General features: G+C 33.1%; 3 protein-coding genes and 1 long non-coding RNA gene across 7 annotated transcripts in view; 2 read left to right on the top strand and 2 right to left on the bottom strand.

Moving 5' to 3' along the window:
- Positions 1–1,797, top strand: part of LOC139499060 (uridylate-specific endoribonuclease-like) — a 61,726-nt gene extending 59,929 nt beyond the window's left edge. For all 4 annotated transcript variants that reach the window (XM_071287725.1, XM_071287726.1, XM_071287727.1 and 1 more), the window contains 2 exons: positions 486–712; positions 1,474–1,797. In XM_071287725.1, the coding sequence (XP_071143826.1) occupies positions 486–712; positions 1,474–1,704 (458 nt within the window). In that variant the 3' untranslated portion in view covers positions 1,705–1,797. The remainder of the gene's footprint in view (positions 1–485; positions 713–1,473) is intronic.
- LOC139499281 (uncharacterized) overlaps positions 1–22,161 on the bottom strand; it is a 740,979-nt gene that overhangs the window by 144,616 nt on the left and 574,202 nt on the right. The gene's annotated exons all lie outside the window — the stretch shown is intronic.
- Positions 7,435–11,969, top strand: LOC139499059 (uncharacterized). The gene is made up of 2 exons (XR_011658092.1): positions 7,435–7,649; positions 11,111–11,969. It is a non-coding gene; the product is annotated as an uncharacterized lncRNA (long non-coding RNA).
- Positions 11,823–21,534, bottom strand: LOC139499058 (HCLS1-binding protein 3-like). The gene is made up of 7 exons (XM_071287723.1): positions 21,427–21,534; positions 20,057–20,219; positions 17,286–17,493; positions 16,442–16,568; positions 13,981–14,078; positions 13,332–13,479; positions 11,823–12,914 (listed from the first exon to the last, which is right to left on the bottom strand). The coding sequence occupies exons 1-7, from the start codon at positions 21,450–21,452 to the stop codon at positions 12,443–12,445; spliced, it is 1,242 nt and encodes a 413-aa protein (XP_071143824.1). The 5' UTR covers positions 21,453–21,534; the 3' UTR covers positions 11,823–12,442.

Genomic DNA, 22,161 nt, shown 5'->3' with positions numbered 1-22,161 from the left:
AGTAAATGTTATAATATTACTACAGTGATTTCACGCACATGCTATTAATGCTACACTAGATCTACGCCACTGTTCAATGGTGAAAATTTGCCACCGTGGATGGTATAGCCAATTGTGCTGAAAATTGCCTTAAAACAAAATATCAAAAACAAACAAATGAAATAACGTTGATATATAATATATATAATTCCTATAAGATAGAGAGCAATGTGATTGCTCCGTTCCCTACTATAAGTTATCTACGTTCATATCCGTAGATATGGATATTTTAACACCCTGAAGTACCCCAGTACACCATGAGGCGTAACACAGTTAGATGGTCACAATGATACAAATGAAAGGGGTGCAAAATCACTCGAACCAATAACAAAAAAATGAAATGAAAACAAATTTCATATATTGGTCCCTTATATGTGATTCCTTACAGAAAGAGTCTTCCCGAATTGATAAGACAGCATATAAAACTATATTTTTGTTTGTCATAGGACATGTAACCGGTGAAGCTGACTTTAAAGATGTCTTAAAGGAGTTATGGTTTAACCTCTATCCAAGGTCAAGCAGCAGCGGCACCGCAGTAGACAGCAGCGGATTCGAGCACGCTATGGTCGGAGAAACAAGAGGAACTGTTTCCGGATTTCACAGCTGGATCCAGTTTTATTTAGAGGAGAAAAAGGGCAACCTCGACTACCAAGGATGGGTTTCAAAGGCTGATGTAAGTAAAACAAAAGATGACTTTCAATTTCGAACAAATGGTTTCTTGTAGAGCGTTTAGAATTAATTTGTCAATGAACCCATTAATTGATTTTATATCAGCATGTTAAACTGCTTCGTTTTTTTAAATCATTCCCAAGGAAGATTGAATGAATGTTTATATGTACCATCTATATCTTACGCTGAATCTCATGCGTAATATTTTCAAAAACGTACACTTATAAAACATAAGTATATATATATATATATGTAAAGTCTCTGAATGATTGTATAATAAAAACTATAACACATATTCCCATACGTTTCGGCCATTACGGCCTTCTTCATTGGAATAAATTACAACATTGAAACAACAATTACATTGCTTGGATACATTACGTTATAATAACTTCTATGACGTTGTGACGTTATTTTTATATTGTGTTACCATGGTTACAAACAACGAAAAAACACATGATCCATTAGATTTTGAAACAGCGATTAACTTTGAATATACACAGCATTATAAGTGATTGCATTTCATAAATTTTTAAATAACATATTTATATAACAATAATGCTTATAGTTATAATAAGTATCTGGGATATTTCTAGAAATTTGATTTCTTCCGAAAAGGAGAATGATGCGCTAGCCTTTTTGAATATCGGATATAGAGGGTAAAAAGTGGAATTTGAAATAAAGCATCCCCGTTAAACGTTTCATCCCCACTTTTTTTGTTGTCCTAACAAATTCAGATGTTCTATTCTTTTATATATATTTCAGCCAGAAATCATGGGTGCAAAGTTCACATGGTATGGCCAGATGAAGACAAAAGGCTCATTCTTCATGCGAGTAAGCCCGGAATTTGACCTTGCCCTATATTCTGTGTGTGCCCTTACAAAACCAAACGCTATCTGTTCTTTCACAATGGCTGGACACAACATCAGGATACAGACATGGGATGTCGCCCATAAATCTGGTTCCCAAATAGGATCAGCTTATCCGGCTATCTAATAAATGTGAAGTTACCAGTTGAATAAAAAAATGGCTATCTAATATCTGTGGAGTAACCACTTAAATTAATAAAAAAAAATATAGCATCAATAATGTGTTATCTTTAATTGTAGTTGGTATTTTTTGGAAATACATGAAAACCAAATATATATCAATCTATTGCGATTTTACAAAATTCTAGTACAAATAAAATACTTTAATTTGTTCAAGACATTTCAATCTTAGAATTTTCCATTTTTAAAAATCAACGACTATTAAAAATAGCAACAAGATTTATTTTATAGCACTCCACCAGTTTGCTTATTAAACTGTTATGCAGTGATAGTGCGTTCAACCAAATGTCATATTCATTCATAAATTAACGTCTTGTGATACCCCGAGATAGTCGGAATATTTGCATTGTAATCTGTGAGATTGACGTTTTTTTAATAAATGTACAAAACTAAGGAGATATGGTGTGATTGCCACACCACAACATTTTTTTTTTGGGAGGGGGGGGGGGGCTATAAAATGTGAAAGGGATCAATATGTTTGAAGGCGCCAACCATCCCCTAACCTGGGACAGTGGTGTAACAGTCAACAGTAAAACAGAATACCCTTACAAAAAATAAGTTGAAAAAAACTTAACTCAGAATTCGATACAAAGCAAAAAACAGCTAATAGCACTTAAACCGAACGTGGCAGAGTATTTATACATCCATCAAAACACTAGACTCAAAGTACAGATTTGAGAGTACTCGCAGTAACTGATACTTAAAAGCCAATAACAATTTATAGAAAATACATGTAAATTAGACTGAAAGCTTTCTTTGCGAAATGTAAGATATGTTGTTGTTATAAGCTTAAGAATGCAAATATGATATTGATGTGAAACTTGTCCGACATCTTGGAAATAATCCCGCTCGAACGAGAAAAAGTGATCGTTTTGAACTTCGCGAGATATTATACTCCATGTGGAAATCTTTACCTTGAGATGAAGAACAGCATTAAAAAGATACACAAATATGTTTGTTCTGGGTTTTGGTTAGTGTGTGAGCATGTGTGCAGGTAGTGAAAAGAAATCACGAATCGATATCTTCTACTCTTTTCGCTATACAATTAAAAAGACAAAAAAAAAGAAACCGGGAAAATATACATGATTGTACTTGTAATAGACGTACTTCTTTTACTCATTTTGGTCTCTTGTGGAGAGTTGTCTCATTGGCAATCATATCATATTTTCTTTTTTTATTTGGTAGACAAGATATTAATTTATTTATTTATTAATGAAATGCACATTTATACCCCTGGGGGTTGAAGGCATATACAAACAATACAATACAATATACACAATATAAAAATTAACATATCAAACATCATATATAAAGTGGTAAAACAGTAATATTTATGCAGGCGTTGTGTCCACTCCCCTCAGTGCAAATGACTTTTTAATGAACGGAACAGTAAGCTGCATAATATCAAATGAAGATAGAATTAATTGTAATTTATCTGTTTCAGACAAATTAAAGTATTCTGGACATATATTATTTATATCTTTTTCAAGCTGATTACGTAAAGATTTATTAATTTTACATTTTAAGAAAAAGTGGGTTTCATCTTCAACCGCATTTAAATTACAATGTTTACATATTCTATTTTCTCTTTGAATTCTTTTATATCTACCCCTCTCTATTTCCAAGAAATGGTCACTTACTCGCATTTTACATAATAATTTTCTATTTTCAAAACTATTTTTAGAAATGTATTTGTCTATTTCATATTTTGTTTTTATTTTACTGTACAAGAATATTTTACTGGTTTCATTAGTTATTTTTAATTTTTCAAAGAAAATATTTTCAAAGCTATCTTTAAGTTCTTTTTTAATATTTTTTTGAGAATGACCTCTTCTCTTGTTTATAGTTTATATCCTGAATTTTATTTATGTCTAATTTATTTACATTGGCTATATTTTCTACATATGAAAACCATGAAAATATACCGTTAGTGCTAAGCCATTTAGATAAACAAAATGCATCATATAATAAAGGGTTATTTTCATCACTAGAAATTCTTGCTAAGTACTTCAATGATTGTACTTTAATAAAGACATCTATGGGATACTGAGCTAGTTCTGCTCTTGCAGCTATATTGACAGATTGTTTACTAAGCCCAAGTATATATTTGCAAAATTTTAAATGTGTCTTCTCCACTTGGCTACTATCAATCATTGATAAATAACTTATATGGATACTTATGTTACAAAATTTAGAGCAGAAAAACGTGCAAATATTTCCAAAACAAATATAGACCCCCTTAATTTTACTGATAAATCAAGTTTAGAAAAATTACATTTGTCTTTCTGTAAATATATCCTCGGAACAAGAAAATCTTCATCAAACATAGCTGTGAGAACAGAGCTAGGGAGATACCCACTCGAGTTGCATATAAAAACTCAAAGTATACTTTACTTATCAAGATTACTAAATTCTGAAATTAATCCATTATTATACGAATCCTTTTTACTTTCTAAAAGTTTAGATAATTCAGGTTGCTATACCTGGTTTACATATGTTAAAAATATTTTGAAAGAGGTAAATATGGACGCATCCATTCTTGAGGAAAACAAAAGTAAAAATTACTCAAAGTTGTTAAAAAAAACCTTAAAACATCAATTCTTAAATTTCTACACAAATATGTTTGAACAAAAATTTGAAAAAATAGATAAAAAAAGTAAATTGTATTTATATAAAAGTTTAAAGCAAAATTTAGAAATGAAAAACTACTTAAACTGTAAATCTTTTGAAAAGAGAAGGAACATAACAAAAATGAGAATTAGCGATCATAATTTAATGATAGAAAAAGGAAGACATTTAAAAATACCTAGAGAAAAAAGACTATGCACATCCTGTAATACAATGGAGGATGAAGCCCATTTTATTTTATACTGCAAAAAAATTGCTAAACTAAGAGATAACTTTATAGGAAATGTAATTAAACATATGCCAGATTTTATGTCCTGGCAAGAAAATGAAAAAATTAAATATCTTCTTTGTCCATCAACCTCAAAAGAAGTAGAAAGCTTAGGGTCCTATTTTAAACAGGCATTAGAACTGAGGACAGGGGACTCTTGATTTATTTATAAAATATATTTATATATCATATAGATAGATTGTTTTGCTTTTTTGCTTTTTTTGTTTTCATGGTTTGTTTGTTAAATGTATTTTGTGTATGTTTATATTATTTGTCACAAACTTATTGTTCAGAGTTTATATGACAATAAATATTTGAATTGAATTGAATTGAATTTGATAAAATATCAAATTTACTCATGTCCTTAATTTGAGCTCGTTTTTCAACTCTTATTATTTTTTCATAAAAATCCATATACCAAATTTCAGAGTTATACATAAGAATAGGTTTAACTAGTGATTCGAACAATTTTTTGTATACTTTTATAGACACATTTTCTAAAGGAGAAAGATACTTAAAAATAGAAAACAAAACTTTAGTACCTTTCTTAGCCAATTCAGTGTGTGATGAAGTCAATTTCCCAGATGCTTCAATTATATTTCCAAGATATTTATATTTTAAAACTTTTTCTAGTTTGTCACCATTTAAGTAAAAATCATATTTATTATATAAAATGTTTTTCTGTTGAAAGACCATTATCTTAGTTTTTTGTGTATTTATTGTGAGCTGCCACTTATTACAATAAAAATTTAGTTTATTTATAGAGTTCTGTAAACCTTCAGGAGTTTCAGATAATAACAAAATGTCATCTGCAAACATAAGGCAGCTGATTGACATATTTTGCAGAGTCACTGGTTTACAACTTTCATCAAATATTTCTGGTAGATCATTTATATAAACATTAAATAAGTTTGGACTCATATTATCCCCTTGTTTCACTCCTCTATCAATAGAGACATATTCAGATATATTCTCCTTTAATTTTACTGAAGCTTCAGTATTCTTATACATATTTTTTATCAAATTGTAAAATTTTACACCAATTTTCTCATTTTTTGTTATTTTGTACAAAAGACCTAACCTCCACACTGAATCGAATGCCTTTTTTAGGTCTACAAAACAACCATAAATCTTTTTCTTTTTATAATTTATATATTTATTAAACAGAGTCTTTACAATAAAGACACCATCTGAAGTCCTACTATTCTTCTTAAAGCCTAGTTGATGGTGACATATATTATTTTCAAATAAAGTAAGTAATCTACAATTTATAACCATATTAAATAATTTACTTAGACAGCTCATCAGAGAAATTCCTCTGTAGTTTGAAGGATCAAGATGATCCCCACTTTTAAATAATGGAATTATAAATGATTTATTCCAATTTTCAGGATATAGAGAGGTAGATAATATAAGGTTAAAATATTTAGCTATGGCTGTTAACATTACAGAACTACTATGTTTTATAATTTCATAACATATTTTATCTGGTCCACAACTTTTCCCACTTTTTAATCTTTTAATTTGTGTTTTTATTTCAGTATATATTTATTGGTGTATCACTTTCTTTTGATGTTAGCAACTTCTCTGTTTTGCATAATTCTTCAAAAATACTTTTCTCAAAATTCTTATCTGAGGGGGAGGACAGGGGTAAGGGAGACCGGGAGAAAAGGGGTAGGAGAAAGGAGAAAGGGGGTGGGAGAAAGGAGAAAGGGGCTAGGAGAAAGGAGAGGAAGGCTGAGAGAAAGGAGAAAAAATTGGAGAAAGGAGAAAAAGTTGGAGAAAGGAGATTTTTTTTAAATTTGTCTCAAAAAGAGATGTTTTATTCTAATGGGAGAAAGGAGAACGGGGGTAGGAGAAAGGAGAAGAGGGGTGGGAGAAGGGAGAAGGGTACCCCCCTGTCCTCCCCCTCTTATCTATCTTTTCAGGTTTACACTGATTTTTAAAGTGATCTGCAAACTGACTTAAATCTAGCATGTTATCATCATTCTTGTCCTTATTAATTTTTATTGTTCTTAATAGTTTCCAAAATTCCTTGCTTTCATTTGGTGACATGTTGTCTAGTTTATTCAGAACATTAAGTTTAAATTCTCTTTTTTTAAGTTTAGAAACTGTTTTTAATTGTTTAATTTAGGTTGTAATTTGTATATTGAATAAGTGCTTATTTTAAATTTTGAAATGTTTAACGCCATCATACACGTGTGAAGGAATCGTGCATCAAAGGCACACATTAAAGTTAAATTAACAATCTCATGGAATCATATTCAAATTGGAATTTGATTCTTCAATATGTCTGCGAGATGCAACCCATATATATAGGGGTCTCATTGGGGAGTTCCGATCCCGGATCCCGCTAACTGTTTTATCAGATTCCCGTATCCCGCTTACACTATGTACGTAAGCAATTCTCATTTTTTCTCATTTCCCGGGTCCCGCTAGACCTCATTTCCCATTTTCACGACACGCGTCACGCTTAGACCCCCATGAGACCCACTGTAGAGGGGGGATAGGACATTTATCGGGACTCCGGGATCGGGTGTTTTTAACCTCGGGATTTCGGGATTGACCCTTTAGGGATCCGGGAATTTTTTTATCAACTTTCGGGACTTCGGGATTTCGTGTTTTTAAGTCCAGGATTTCGGGATTTCGCGTTTTTAAGCCCGGGATTTCGGGATCAGGACCCCTCCTACCCCCTCTCACTGTATATACGTGATGCATGTATCATTAAAACGTTCCTATTGTGACGTCAATAGCAACGTACTAACTGTGTCCCTTTATTGCGTATGGTATTGTTGTTCCTCTTGGCAACGAGGACAAAGAAGAGAGGTTTACCGAAAGGCGAGCAACATACCAGCTGTGTCCCTTTCATATTGTATTTGTCGTTCCACTTTGGAACAAGAACAAACGAAGAGAGGATTACCAATTCCTCTTGGGAAGGAGGACAAAAGAGAAGTGGATTAGAAGTCGGGCGTATTTGCAATACTTCAGTTACTAACGTATGTATCATCAATTGTATAGAAATAATAACAGAAGTCAAACGCGGTTTTTTTTTACCCTGGTATAGATCAACACACCGCAGGCGCTTGCGGAATAGGACCCCTCCCAATATTTTCGATTTTCTAATGTTGTTTTTTTTTGCGAAATGTTTTTTGGTAAATATTCTGTAATAATTTTTTTTATTGTTCTCTTACTCTTATCAAGGATTTTTTTAGTTATTATACAAATGCTTGCTCTTATCCATACAATTTTATAATGGCAATAGTTAATATTTTGACCCAATATGATAATAGAGAGATAAAAATTAACAAACTGACGGTATTTTTTATCGTATGATTAAAAGCTATAAAACATTAAAAGGCGAAAATATGACATATTTGAGTATAATCTATACTGATAAATGAAAAAAAAATGGAAAAATAAAGAAGTCAGCACGATCATGAACCATCACTATGTAACAACAAATCTTTGAGGGGTCAACTGGTGACATATTGTAAATGTTATGTCCCAATCCAAAATACACTTTTTAATATGTTATATTAGTCTGGACCTCTCCTTTTCCTCCCTTTATTCACCGAGGAGGACCTTATGTGCAGAACCTTTACTTATTAGATAAAAAGTTGATGTGTTCCCGCCATAAGACTTGAAATATTTGCAGCTGGACGTTTGTCGGGGATTATGAATCTTTGTTTATAATTAATATAACTAAAGATATTATTGTTGCCTCTTCGCGGTACATGTTCCACAAGAAAGTACCCTGGGTATTTTTGCTAGAAATAATGTTACTTCAATTTATTTCCATGTTAAATTTGGTGTTATAAAACCCGGTAGTTTTGAAGGAAGAAATTTATCCATATTATTAAAAATGTGCGCGTATTTGCTGTAATTTTTTTTTAATGCATTCATTTCTTTATTTCCTCTATTAAGAGAACAAATATAACACATTAAATTACAATATTTTTTCTTTATCGATTTTATAGTCTAGTACAAATAAACTCGTATACACTGTTGTTGTCGTTCCGATTTAACCTCTATGTTATACCTGTGTGCGTTGCTAAGGGGAATAAGGTAAATAAAAATAACGGTTGACGAACTACGCATTTGTGTGTATGGTGCGTAATAATTCTGTTACCGTACCAGTGCTCATTTTCAGTGACGTTTTCCCAAAAGGCTGATGCAGGTAAATAAGCATTTCATATACATATAAACTATGTGTATTAATGTTTATTCCTGGTTAATTGACTGTAAACTTTCGTTTTTTCTGACCAAATTGATTTTACTAAAATTTATTAAGACATTCTAGTGAAGGTATTACATGTATCAGAGGCGGATTTAGAGGTTTTTCAGGGGGGGGGGGCAGCCCCCTTTTTTTGTGGGGAAAAATGGTTGATTATATAGGGAATCACTGAAGCATGACTGGAGCGGGCCCCCTCTGTAGGAAAATTTCTGGATCCGCCACTGTTTATTTTTACCATACTGTGATGATTGAGGTGTACATTTGTTCAAGTTATCTTATAAATAAAATGGAATTAGTGATTTGAAATTTAAAGATAATGGCATTACTATAAAAATGGAAGCCTTCACTGGTAACGTTTATAAATAAATGCCTAACACAGACGAGATCAAGGATCATTGTGAAAATTGTTCAAAACTTTTTTGCATGTATTTCTTTATTGTTATAATTTCCTCCAATAAATACTGTTCAAACTAAAAAAAAAAGTGTGTAGGGGGGGGGGGGGGGGGGGAATGGCAAACTCACCGGCAATTGGAGTTATACATATTTCAGTTCTATGCCTTTATGATATGCATGTATAAAGCAGCTCGATATGGGCTAATTTAGGTGGGATGGGGGTCCGCAGGATGCCCGGTCCCCCCTTTTGTTCGAAAAATTGTTTGATTGTATAAGGAATCACTGAGACATGACTAGAGCGCCCCCTCCCTTTGAAAATTTCTGGATCCCCCACAGCTGACCCGATCCCCCTGGTCCCTCTTAACCGGACACTGTAACAAAATTCTGTCTTTTTGTCGTATTTTTAGATACAAATCTATAATACTAAAATTACGAGGTCCAATTTATCAGCCGTCATCACGTAAAAACGATGAATCAAAGAATTCAACTTTATATCTAACTAATATAGTACAATGCTGTTGATTAAAAATTACACCACTCCAGACCCCTTTGTTTCCCACATAATTAATATCGCCAATAATTAAGAAGTTCCGGGTCGAATCCGATACCGATACCAATAGTATATTCACCTGTTACCTATTACCTTATCTGTACGTTCCGCATCTGACAGGCGCACCACCAAACGCTGTATTTAGGATTTTGCTATATACACGGTCCGTTATCACAGGGTTGACACTACTAAATTCAATCATTGTCACATTGTTCCCGATTGTAGTATTTTAATCAGTATGACTTTCTAAGATGACAATACGAATAATATAATTCTGGACTTAAAATAAGGCGCATAGGTACAGCATGTACAGTTTTCAATTTGTTAGCCGGAATGACGTAAAACAGCGAATCAAAGAATTCAACTTTAATTATAATTCATTAAGGACAATGCTGTTGATTAAAAAATACTCCTTTTCAGGGACTTTTGTTTTCCAAATAAAATTAATAATACCAATAATTGATAAGTTCCAGGTCGACGGGTTCAAACAGAAAGATGTTGAAAGCAGAGAAAACTGTGCATCTTATAATCGGCATGACTTTATCAGATGACAATACCAATACTAAAATAAGGCTTACGCATAGTTATATTCTTTAATTCAGCCACAGACCCGCGATATCACGGGTGTGTTCTAGAATTATATATTTATCAGTTCACTGAGGTTCTCTTCAAGATCCCTTTGGTGACAGTGAATTTTTTTTTCTAAGATGAACATCGTCGTAAACATGCATTCGATATTTGCCACTGGACGTTAAACGACCAGCAATCACTCAGATTATAACAAACAAACACATCTCGAGTAAACACCCCCCATATTTAAATGGAATAAACTCTAATTACCATTATATATACTAGAAATAAGGCGATGGTAACATAAAATTGAGAATGGAAATGGGAAATGTGTCAAAGAGACAACAACCCGACCATAGAACAGACAACATCAGAAGGTCCCCAATAGGTCTTCAATGCAGCGATAAATTCCCGCACCCGCACGAATACAAATTATTAAATTTGCTGTGCTAGAAAAAAATTTGTAAAATCTAGTGTATGTGACTTGAAAAAGATAGTTTGTTTACAGTCTGATTAAAATCAAACCTCTCAGCGCTCCCGTTTTCTGATATACGCGACATTTCAGAAAACGAGAGCGCTAAGAGGTTTGATTTCAATCAGACTGGTTTAGATAACGGTTTCATGATTTAGAAAGGGGGTACATGTACATTGTACGTCCTTTCCATGGACTTAAATAGATTTAAAACGAAAGCATTTTTATTATCTTTCAGAAAGGAAAATGACAAATCCGGGAGTCAATCATTTTGCAGTTCTTGGATTGAAACCTGGAACTTCGGAAGAAGAGATTAAAAGAACATACAAATCTCTTGCCAAAATTTTACACCCTGACAAAAATAATGACCCAAAGGCGGAAGAAAAGTTCAAAAACATAACTAATTCTTACGAGGTCCTGAAATCAAAAGATAGAAGGAACATGCATGAAAGGGAACTAAAAGAAATGGAAAAATATCGTCGGGCAAAAAAGTACGAGAAAAAGCGAGATTACAAAGCAGAGCATGCGAGACGTGAACGAGATTATGACGTCAGAAAAAGAAACGACAAAAGATATGATTACTATGCACACTGCACGCCTGGATTTTCTTCGGGAGGATTTAAATCGTACGATGACGAATTCAGCGCTTTTTTCTCCGAAAAAGATTCATTTTCAATTAGACGAAAAAATCCTGAAGATATTTGCATCGAGTTCATGCCATCTTTCACATATCGGAATATAGATGATATGGTGAAAAATTTGATAACGGACATTGTACCATCTGTAAACGAAAAACGTACTAGCCAACCAAGAATTCGAAACAGCGAAGAGAAAATCGGCCACTTTAAAGTTCCTAGCTCAGAATTTACCTCATTCTATGGTAGAGGAGATCCCTTCCGAGATTTTGAGTAAAATGACAGTTTTAATTGAGTTCCAATTAACAAACTGCATGTGAAACCATTTTTTGTTTTCTTAACCAACACAAAAGTTCCATTTGTATATATATATAATTTCAAGTACTACATGTATATATCATATCGTATGCTCTGTATATATGTTGAAATCTATTTATTGTAATAAAGAATTTACATCTTCAACTCTATCTTATTTATCAACATATCAGAGATTATCTCAAAAGCTGTATCAAACCATTTAAAAAACCTGATTGGCAGAATAACAAATTTATCAGAAGGTCACCAATAGGTCTTCAATGCAGGCAGAAACTCCCGCACCAAGAGGCGTCCATCAGCTGGCCCCTTAACACATATCTAAACTAGTACAGTTATAATGGCCGCCATACTAAACTCCGAACTATACACAAGAAACTAGTGCACACTTTGTTTCTTGATGGGCAAGCCGACGCTAACCTTCGTGTGTAGGATTTCTCGCTGTGTTGAAGGCCCATTGGTGGTCTTCGACTGTTTTCTGCTTTTTGGTCGGGTTGTTGTCTCTTTGACACATTCCCCACTTTCATTCTCAATTTTACTGAGTAAAAAATGTTAAACAATTCAAACGATACATATAATATTTTATCAAAAAAACATTGAAAAAGCTTAAAGTTAAATCAGGTTCACGAGAAAAGGTCAATATCGTCTTCTTGTTCAGTGTTAGCTTCGATGTATTGTAAAATATCGTTTGTTTCCAAAGACTGAACCTCACGTGACTTTTGTCCATTACTATCAGTCTTCATGATTTTATCGTCTTCTATGATTGGTTGTTTACTTGGTTTCTTCGGAATCGGGGGTCTAGACGGGGTTGTAGTTTTCGGTATTGGATTTATTTCCTTTGGGGAATTTTTAGAGTTCGTTCGAATATCTGATTCGGAAACACTAATTATATTTGTTTCCGGTTTAGTTGCTGTCGATACTGGTTTGGCGGGCAATGCAGGTTTAACACTAAGTCCTGGTTTTGGTGAAATCGAAGGTTTCGGTGAAGTTGTTGGCTTTTGTTTTGGTGCTGGTTTTAGATTGGTTATATTACTGTCTTCTGTGTCTGTCTTCTGACTTTCTACACTAAGAAAACTACTTAAATCGTCCTCTATTCTAGAAATAATAAAGAAATCACAAACAATTAATGAGTGGTTTTATTAGACGTTTACATAATGGAGAATGATAAGTCAATACTGCAGAACAATACACCGATGAGATATGGGCAAAAAAATTAAGAAAAGAGAATAATGTTTAACCAAAAAGAATAACAGAAAAAATACAGAATACAGAATTGAAGGACCTCTCATTCAGACCCTTGCATAGCATTAAACAATTAAGTAACCACATTATATCGTCAATGAAAAGAAATTTAAAAGAAAGTGCAAAACCAATTATGACATATATTTTCAATGTACTATAGAAAAACATAACGAGTTACAGTCATTGCATATCACAGAAAACCCGTCATTATAAATTAAAGATGATACTATAAACTGATTTGAATAAATGTTCCTTAAGAAATCTACTCACTTTAGAAGATCAGAATTGTCCTCGTCTGGTACACGTACAGTTTTTGTTATTATGGCGGGAATGTTAGACCCAGGAACAAATAAATCATTTTCCTCTCCATCTTCTATACTACCTCTCAGGTCGGGATTGTCAAATATTTTGGTGTCCTCTACAAGGAACACAAATAAATAATTCAGTAAACCTAAGTATATACCCTGCGACTATTGCATTCACTAGAACCAGATCCAGGATTTTTGAAAAGGGAGGCGTTAATCTGAAAACTGGATATGAACTGCTGAGGTATTCGGAACGAACAATTAAATTGATTTTTTTTTTTTTTTTGCCAAATTACGAAAGGCAGCAACGCATCACTGAATTTTTTGTTTGTGTGGCATACGTCTAGTACTTTAATATAACCTCAGATAAAAATGACTGAATCAACTAACGAAAGCTAAATTTTATATAGCGCCTATTTGGTCGAGTGGTCTAAGGATTTGGACGCCAGTGCAGGCAGCGTTGCCACTAAGTTATAGAATCAGGGGTTCAAATTCCTCTGCGGAAAGATGCTTACGCCAAAATATTATTGGGTTACATTTTTAATTTTTTGTAAAAAGAATCATACTTCCTGACATCTTTGTTATGTATTGTTTAAAACTTATCGTTTCCATACCTTGGAAGAATGTGTTTGACGACGAATCTTCTGGAAACATGTCTGTTGCGAACAAATCTGATTCATCGTCATCATCTATACCGTCACCAAACATGTCACTGTAAAGACAAATTAAACACATGTATAACATAACCGTCACTAGACATGTCACTGTAAAGACAAATGTAAATTATAACGTCACCGAACATGTCACTGTAAAGACAAATGTAAAATATACCGTCACCGAACATGTCACTGTAAAGACAAATTAAACACATATATAACATTTACCGTCACCAAACATGTCACTGTAAAGACAAAATTAATGTAAATTATACCGTCACTAAACATGTCACTGTAAAGACAAATTAAACACATATAAAACATATACCGTCACCGAACATGTCACTGTAAAGACAAATTAAACACATGTATAACATATACCGTCACCCAACAATTCACTGTAAAGACAAAATTAATGTAAATTATACCGTCACTAAACATGTCACTGTAAAGACAAATTAAACACATATATAACATAAACCGTCACCAAACATGTCACTGTAAAGACAAATTAAACACATATATAACATACCGTCACCGAACATGTCCCTGTAAAGACAAAGTAAACACATATAACAGATACCGTCACCAAACATGTCCCTGTCAAGACAAAATTAAACACATATATAACATTTACAGTCACCAAACATGTCTCTGTAAAGACAAAATTAAACACATATATAACATAAACCGTCAACAAACATGTCACTGTAAAGACAAATTAAACGCAAATATAGAATATACCGTCACCGAAAATGTCACTGTAAAGACAAATTAAACACATATATAACATATACCGTCACCAAGCATGTCACTGATAAGACAAAATTAAACACATAAATATCGTAAACCATCACCAAACATGTCACTGTAAAGACAAATTAAACACATATATATACTAAACCGTCACCAAACATATCACTGTAAAGACAAAGTACACACATATACATGTAATAATATACCGTCACCGAACATGTCACTGCATGTAAAAACAAATTTAACACATATATAACATATACCGTCATCGAACATGTCACTGTGAAGACAAATTCAACACACATATATATATATATATATTATATACCGTCACAAAACATGTCACTGTTAGGATAAATTAACACATTTATGACATATACCGTCAACAAACAGTCACTGTAAAGACAAATTAAACGCAAATATAGAATATACCGTCACCGAACATGTCACTGTAAAGACAAAATTAAACACATATATAACATTTACCGTCACCAAACATGCCACTTTAAAGACAAATTAAACACAGAGATAGAATATACCGTCACCGAACATGTCACTGTTAAGACAAATTAAACACATATTTAACATAAACCGTCATCAAACCTGTCACTGCTAAGACAAATTAAGAACATATATAACATATACCGTCACCAAGCATGTCACTGATAAGACAAAATTAAACACATATATATCGTAAACCATCACCAAACATGTCACTGTAAAGACAAATTAAACACATATATATACTAAACCGTCACCAAACATGTCACTGTAAAGACAAAGTACACACATATACATGTATATAATATACCGTCACCGAACATGTCACTGCATGTAAAAACAAATTTAACACATATATAACATATACCGTCATCGAACATGTCACTGTGAAGACAAATTCAACACATATATATATATATTATATACCGTCACCAAACACGTCACTGTAAGGATAAATTAACACATTTATGACACATACCGTCAACAAACATGTCACTGTAAAGACAAATTAAACACAAATATAGAATATACCGTCACCGAACATGTCACTGTAAAGACAAAATTAAACACATATATAACATTTACCGTCACCAAACATGTCACTGTAAAGACAAAATTAAACACATATATAATATACAGTCACCGAACATGTCACTGTAAAGACAAATTAAACACATATATAACATTTACGGTCACCAAACATGTCACTGTAAAGACAAAATTAAACACATATATAACATAAACCGTCACCAAACATGCCACTTTACAGACAAATTAAACACATATTTAACATAAACCGTCACCAAACATGTCACTGTAAAGACAAATTAAGAACATATATAACATATACCGTCACCAAGCATGTCACTGATAAGACAAAATTAAACACATTTATATCATAAACCATCACCAAACGTCACTGTAAAGACAAATTTAAAATATACCGTCACCGAACATGTCACTGTAAAGACAAATGTAAAATATACCGTCACCGAACATGTCACTGTAAAGACAAATTAAACACATGTATAACATACGCGAAGCAATTTATTTTAAAATAAGTCAAGCGTTTTATAGTGAGGTCTAAATCGGACCGATTCATTGAAAAATCCACTTCAATTTTCTTCTCTCTTTTCAGTCATCAGTGAACATGCAGACTTACCTTGCCTGTTCTTGTTCTCCGTCGTCTTTTTCATCTTCTTTATCAACTGCGTCTGTTGTCTCTTGTTGTGCATCATCCGTTTCGGCAACGTCCGTTCGGAACTTTCCTGCTTTTATTGCATTTACACCTACAATTAAAATAAGTGCAGTTACTACAAATAAGAGTCTGCTTTATAAGTGTCTGACAGGAATACTAACAATTCTTTGATCGATTCCTTAAAACTAAGGACAGACGCAAAAAATAAGGCAAACATCGTGTAAACCTAGTAACTGCGGTGTTTGCTAAATTATTGTAAGATGAATCTAAACTCGCGTGTCCGATATCTGACATTATGCGTCAATATGGTAATACACAGCTGTTTTCAGCTAAAACGATTGAAACTGGCCAAGAAAATCATTCATTTTTATTTATTCTTATATATATATATATTTACGAAAGATACCAAATGAACATTCAAAACTCATTATAAGTAGAAGAAAACAGACGATATGCAACACAAACAAACGGAAAAAAAAATGAAAAGACCACAATAGAATACTATATACATGTATGGTAGATTAAAAAACTAAAAACTGAACAACATGAACACCACTACAACTGGGTGATTTCATGTGGCTGTGCTCCAAAAGGGTTAGCAGATCTTGCCCCCTTTGGTGGCACCAGTCAAACTATCAAACAATCCTAACATAGTCAATAAAAATAATTCAGCTCGTATTTAAGAAAAAAGTACAGGATTGTTTTCCTTTTTAGGGGGATAGACCTTGATATGTTTGTAAAATTCAAGTTATTTGACAAAAACTAAAAAAAAAAAAAACACCATCGAACAGCTTGTACATGTACTTACCTAAAAACTCAAGAAAGACAGAACAATTGACTAATTTGTTTGTGACAGCAATGAACTGTAAAAACTTCTCCAATGTCAACTTCTTCTCTTTAACAGCATTCTCAGATGTTATTAATGTTTTCTTTGGCAACGAGGGCAGAATTGTGGCGGGAAATTTTTCTGTTAACTTTGCATGTAATGATTCAAAGTCTGCTTGTCTCTTTTGCACCTATTGAATAAATATTGCATTTATAATGTAGAAATGCAACAAAAAATAAGAGAACATGAGATCTAAGATCACCATATTAACATCTTTAAAAATTATCAATCGAGTGCATATGACTATAAAATGGTGGTAGAAACACATTAAACAAATATGAGATTTAATTCCTAACAGTCTGTTATACCGTTTAAGGGAGTTCGCTTCTCAGTTTCAAAGTAATTAACTTTTCAAAACATTAGTTTATATAGATAGGGGATTAATAAAGGATTCCAAAGAGCAAAAAAAATATATAGGTTTCGAGATATAAGTCATTGAAATTTTTGCGGGAAAATATTCTCTCTTGACTTTTCATAGCTTTATCATTGACAAGTTGAAGTTCTCAAAAACTGTAAAAAAGTAATTAAAATTTTATAAGACTTTTACAGATGGCTTATCATTATTTATGTAAAAGATTTACAAAACGAAAAATGGGGGTCACCGGGCAATTTTTTTTCAAGGCATTTAAATGGATAAAAGCAGAGGATTCCGAAAATCTGACAAAAAATCTAAAACATGACAAGCTAGCTTCCTTAACATAATATGATAAATGGCAGTGGCGATAGCGATTAGAAAAGAAATGAGGGAAACAAACCTACAAGTAGCCCAAGAAAAAATAAAACGACAAATAACTCTTTTTGTCCAATTGCCGATTACGGTCTAATTAATAGCTAGTATTATGATTATCAAATAAATTTGTTTTGCCCGTGCACGATTATCCCATTTGTTCTTACATTCTGATAGTAACACTACGCATGCTCATTTGTTCTTACATTCTGCCAGTAACACTACGCATGTCCATTTGTTCTTACATTCTGACAGTAACACTACGCATGCCCATGTGTTCTTCCATTCTGACAGTAACACTACGCATGCTCATTTGTTCTTACATTCTGACAGTAACATTACGCATGCTCATTTGTTCTTACACTTTGTCAGTAACACTCCGCATGCCCATTTGTTCTTACATTCTGACAGTAACACTACGCATGCCAATGTGTTCTTACTTTCTGACACTGAGTTACACTACGCATGCCCATATGTTCTTACATTCTGACAGTAACACTACGCATGCCCAAGTGTTCTTACATTCTGACAGTAACACTACGCATGCCCATTTGTTCTAACATTCTGACAGTAACACTACGCATGCCCATCTATCACAGTCTGTGTGTTACCTTGGCTTGAGTTTTTACTCTAGTCATTTCTTATGACAGTGTAGCAAGATAAAATGGTACTTTTGCCTAAGTTTTTACTCTGTTCATTACGATGCCAATTTAACAGAGTCTCTGTGGAACTTCTGTGTTATATTTATTAAATCAAGGCGATAAGAATCTTGAAAATTAAAATGTACATACAAACCATAAACTACGTATATGTCATCTTCGTTAGCCAAGGGTAACGATCCACCCCTCGGCTCGGAGCGTAACCCTAGGCTAGCGAATATTTTCGTATGCATGCATACCAAAATGTAAATCTTGGCATGTGTATACATGTGTAGGTGTGCAGGTGTGCAGGTGTGCATAAATATAATTATCTGTACGAACATTTTTTGTATCTATACGTATTGTTATTCTTTTACTTTTCTACATTGGCTAGAGGTATAGGGGGAGGGTTGAGATCTCATAAACATGTTTAACCCCGCCGCAATTTTGCGCCTGTCCCAAGTCAGGAGCCTCTGGCCTTTGTTAGTCTTGTATGATTTTAAATTTTAGTTTCTTGTGTATAATTCGGAGTTTAGTATGACGTCCATTATCACTGTACTATTATGCATATTTTAGGGGTCAGCTGAAGGACACCTACGGGTGCGGGAATTCTCGCTACATTGAAGACCCATTGGTTGCCTTCGGCTGTTGTTTGCTCTATGGTCGGGTGGTTGTCGCTTTGACATATTCACCATTTCCTTTCTCAATTTTATACCATAAACTGTGCGTATATAGTTTTAGGAAGATGTGGTATATGAGTGCCAATGAGACAACTCTCCATCCAAATAACAATTTATAAAAGTAAACAATTATAGGTCAAGGTACGGCCTTCAACACGGAGCCTTTGCTCACACCGAACAACAAGCTATAAAGGGCCCCAAAATTACAAGTGCAAAACCTTTCAAACGGGAAAACCAACGGTCTACTCTATATAACAAAACGAGAAACATGTATAAATAAAATAAACAAACGACAACTACTGTACATCAGATTCCTGACTTAGGACAGGTGCAAACGTTTGACTACATACCATAAACTGTACGTACATGTATGACTAGTCTACAAGTCCCAAGTCAGGAGCCTCTGGCCTTTGTTAGTCTTGTATTATTTTAATTTTAGTTTCTTGTGTACAATTTGGAAATTAATATGGCGTTCATTATCACTGAACTAGTATATATTTGTTTAGGGGCCAGCTGACGGACGCCTCCGGGTGCGGGAATTTCTCGTTACATTGAAGACCTGTTGGTGACCTTCTGATGTTTTTTTTTCTATGGTCGGGTTGTTGTCTCTTTAGCACATTCCCCATTTCCATTCTCAATTTTACATACCATAAACTGTACAACATCATTATCTTTATGCTTTGGTGACTTGAAATATTGCAGATTAGATACAACTACTACATAGAACTCCCATGATGAGTGTAGTAACCCCTTTATTTCTTTATATACAGGTATACTTATATCTATCCCGCTGTCCTTATTCTTTAGGTCCCTGAAATCAATGTAAAAATGAAAAAAAAGGACAAATTGATACTATATCAAGGGTGGGGTTTTTGTTTGCTTATTTCGTCTTTTGTTTTCTGGGTTGTGTCTTCCGTGCTATTGTTTGTCTGTTGTCTTTTTATTTTTATTTTAGCCATGGCGTTGTCAGTTTGTTTTCGATCTATGCGTCCCTCTGGTATCTTTCGACCCTCTTTTCAATGCAACAACTTTATCGTTAAACCTTGTTTGTTTGTTTTTTATTCATTTATTTTTTATATTAAATAAAAACAACTTTGGTTTTGTTTTCTTCTGTATCTACAAATTAAAGTCGTGGACAAACTAATATAAAGTTCACTTTCCATTCACGTAAAGATAAATAAAATGTTATTCTAAAGTTAAATCGATCTAGGATATAAAATCTACAAGCTATCATAATATAAACCCGGATGAAGTATCAAAGGGAAGCAATTCTTACAAGGTGTTATCAATTATGTACAATGAGAGTTGCCTCCCATTGTACGCAATTAGATCAACCTTTTACTATGCAAGTTATAGATAGCATATTCAACATTTTATAGACAAAACGCTAGGTTTTCAATAATAACTATACTCAAAGTCTTTATTCATTTGGGTTTGTCTGGTGTGGTTTTTTTTTTATTGCCTGTGTCTTTTTATGTTTTTTTTTTTATTCATTTCTCAGTATTTCGAATTATTACATATAGACACTTGTTAAGCATGGGAAAAAAAGATATATGAAAAAGTCACTCCACTCATTTTGCAGAATAGACAATATTGTACTCATTCGTGGTACATGTTCAATTTATAAAGTTCAAATTACAAAATAAATGTACCTTGATTGTTGACTTTAAATGCATTTGTTTACTTATTTTAAAGATTTATCTACGAACAAGTACAGTCATGCATGATTATTTAAATGATGTTCAGTACATAATCATTTTTCTTCAACTAGTTAGTACCTTTATTACTGAGCTTGTCTTTAAAATGTTTGGTACTCTTATTCTACAACAAATGTCAAACCAAAAAGTCCAGTGGTTTACTAGACATGCTAGAAAAATGATTTTTTAATCGACATATTTAAGTTTAACTTTTTTTTATAAAATTTAAAATTTAACATGATTTATAACATGTATAAGACGCCTACCTTTTTAGTGTAACAAAATTAAAATCAATCTTTTAAATAAACAGTTTACAAGTACCTGACTGTCACAATTGCAGATGGCATCTTCTTTTTACTTCATATCGAAAGTAAGATTAAGATACGCCCACTTTTTGTTTATTATTTATCTGTGCGTACTTTATCGAATACGGACTTCTTACGAATGATATCCGATTCGGGGTGCGGGGGTACTTGTGCTTTAAATCAGTCGTGTTTAAAAGAATTTGAAGTTGCTACTACTTCTTATCTAAAAACCAACTTAAAGCTTATTTTTTGTTTACTGATTTGTTCTTTGGCATATATTTGATCGGTCAGTTTTATCTTTCCCTGTCATGAAGTCAATATTTCGATGATACTTCAGTTGGTTGTTCATGTTGTTAGCTCTTAAGGTCCATTTGATGATTTTTGATATTTGCGGGGGGGGGGGGGGGGGATAGAATGTCTTGAATGTAGGCTTGGTTTTTTTTAGTTGGTCACAGTGTTGTTATGTTCACATATGTACGTCAAGTGGCAAATATTTCAAACAAGTTCAAGACCACTGAGGATGAAGGACGAAAAATATAGACTGGCATTGCAAAATTAAGATAGGAACATCAAAACCCCCTTTTTTAAAGACGTTTTTGCAATCTATGCTTGTTTTAAATGTCAAAAATTTATATTTTCAGTAATATGATATTTTTATTTTTACTAGATAAGAGGATGTGGTATGATTGCGTATGAAACAAAGTTTTAACAAAAATGGATTTAAATTTGGTCCAAAAACGCTTTCGTTTAT

This window comes from Mytilus edulis, chromosome 12, assembly GCF_963676685.1.
Source record: "Mytilus edulis chromosome 12, xbMytEdul2.2, whole genome shotgun sequence".
Taxonomy (NCBI): Eukaryota; Metazoa; Mollusca; class Bivalvia; order Mytilida; family Mytilidae; genus Mytilus; species Mytilus edulis.
Note: the sequence above shows the minus strand (reverse complement) of the source record. Positions and strands in the feature narration are given on the sequence as shown.

Excerpts from the sequence above, each read along its gene's own strand:
- LOC139499058 (XM_071287723.1), bottom strand. The coding sequence starts at position 21,452 with ATGCCATCTGCAATTGTGACAGTCAG. Across the intron at positions 16,569-17,285 it reads TGTCTTTCTTGAGTTTTTAG|GTGTAAATGCAATAAAAGCA; the intron begins GTAAGTACATGT and ends TTTTAATTGTAG. Across the intron at positions 12,915-13,331 it reads GACAATTCTGATCTTCTAAA|AATAGAGGACGATTTAAGTA; the intron begins GTGAGTAGATTT and ends TATTATTTCTAG.